This window comes from Penaeus monodon, chromosome 24 (assembly GCF_015228065.2).
Source record: "Penaeus monodon isolate SGIC_2016 chromosome 24, NSTDA_Pmon_1, whole genome shotgun sequence".
NCBI classification, from domain to species: Eukaryota; Metazoa; Arthropoda; class Malacostraca; order Decapoda; family Penaeidae; genus Penaeus; species Penaeus monodon.
In genome coordinates, this window is record NC_051409.1 from 6,469,383 (window position 1) to 6,469,681 (window position 299).

Genomic DNA, 299 nt, shown 5'->3' on the forward strand with positions numbered 1-299 from the left:
ACCTAGCTACTTGAAAGATGATATAAAAACTTTCGCTATAACTTTTCACTGCCAACTTGAAGAAATCCAGGTAATTCTTTTTAAGGCTCAGGATCTCACTTCCCTAAAAGTCTGACTTCAGAATAACAGTAAAATCTCATTCTACACTACACTCACCTGGCTTGAGATCCTCAGTGGCTGGGTCGTAATGCCTTACTAAGACCTCCCTCTGCTTGAAGACGTGGAAGAAGCCTGTTCTTGGTGCTGTGTCTCCCTCGCGGTTCACAGCACTGATGGGACGGAAAGAGGTTGTAATGTGT

At 43.8% G+C, this 299-nt stretch overlaps 1 protein-coding gene across 1 annotated transcript in view; it reads right to left on the reverse strand.

The window, feature by feature from the left end:
- LOC119588515 (protein AAR2 homolog) overlaps positions 1–299 on the reverse strand; it is a 6,554-nt gene that overhangs the window by 2,999 nt on the left and 3,256 nt on the right. The window contains exon 3 of the mRNA XM_037937159.1: positions 157–269. Within this exon, the coding sequence (XP_037793087.1) occupies positions 157–269 (113 nt within the window). The remainder of the gene's footprint in view (positions 1–156; positions 270–299) is intronic.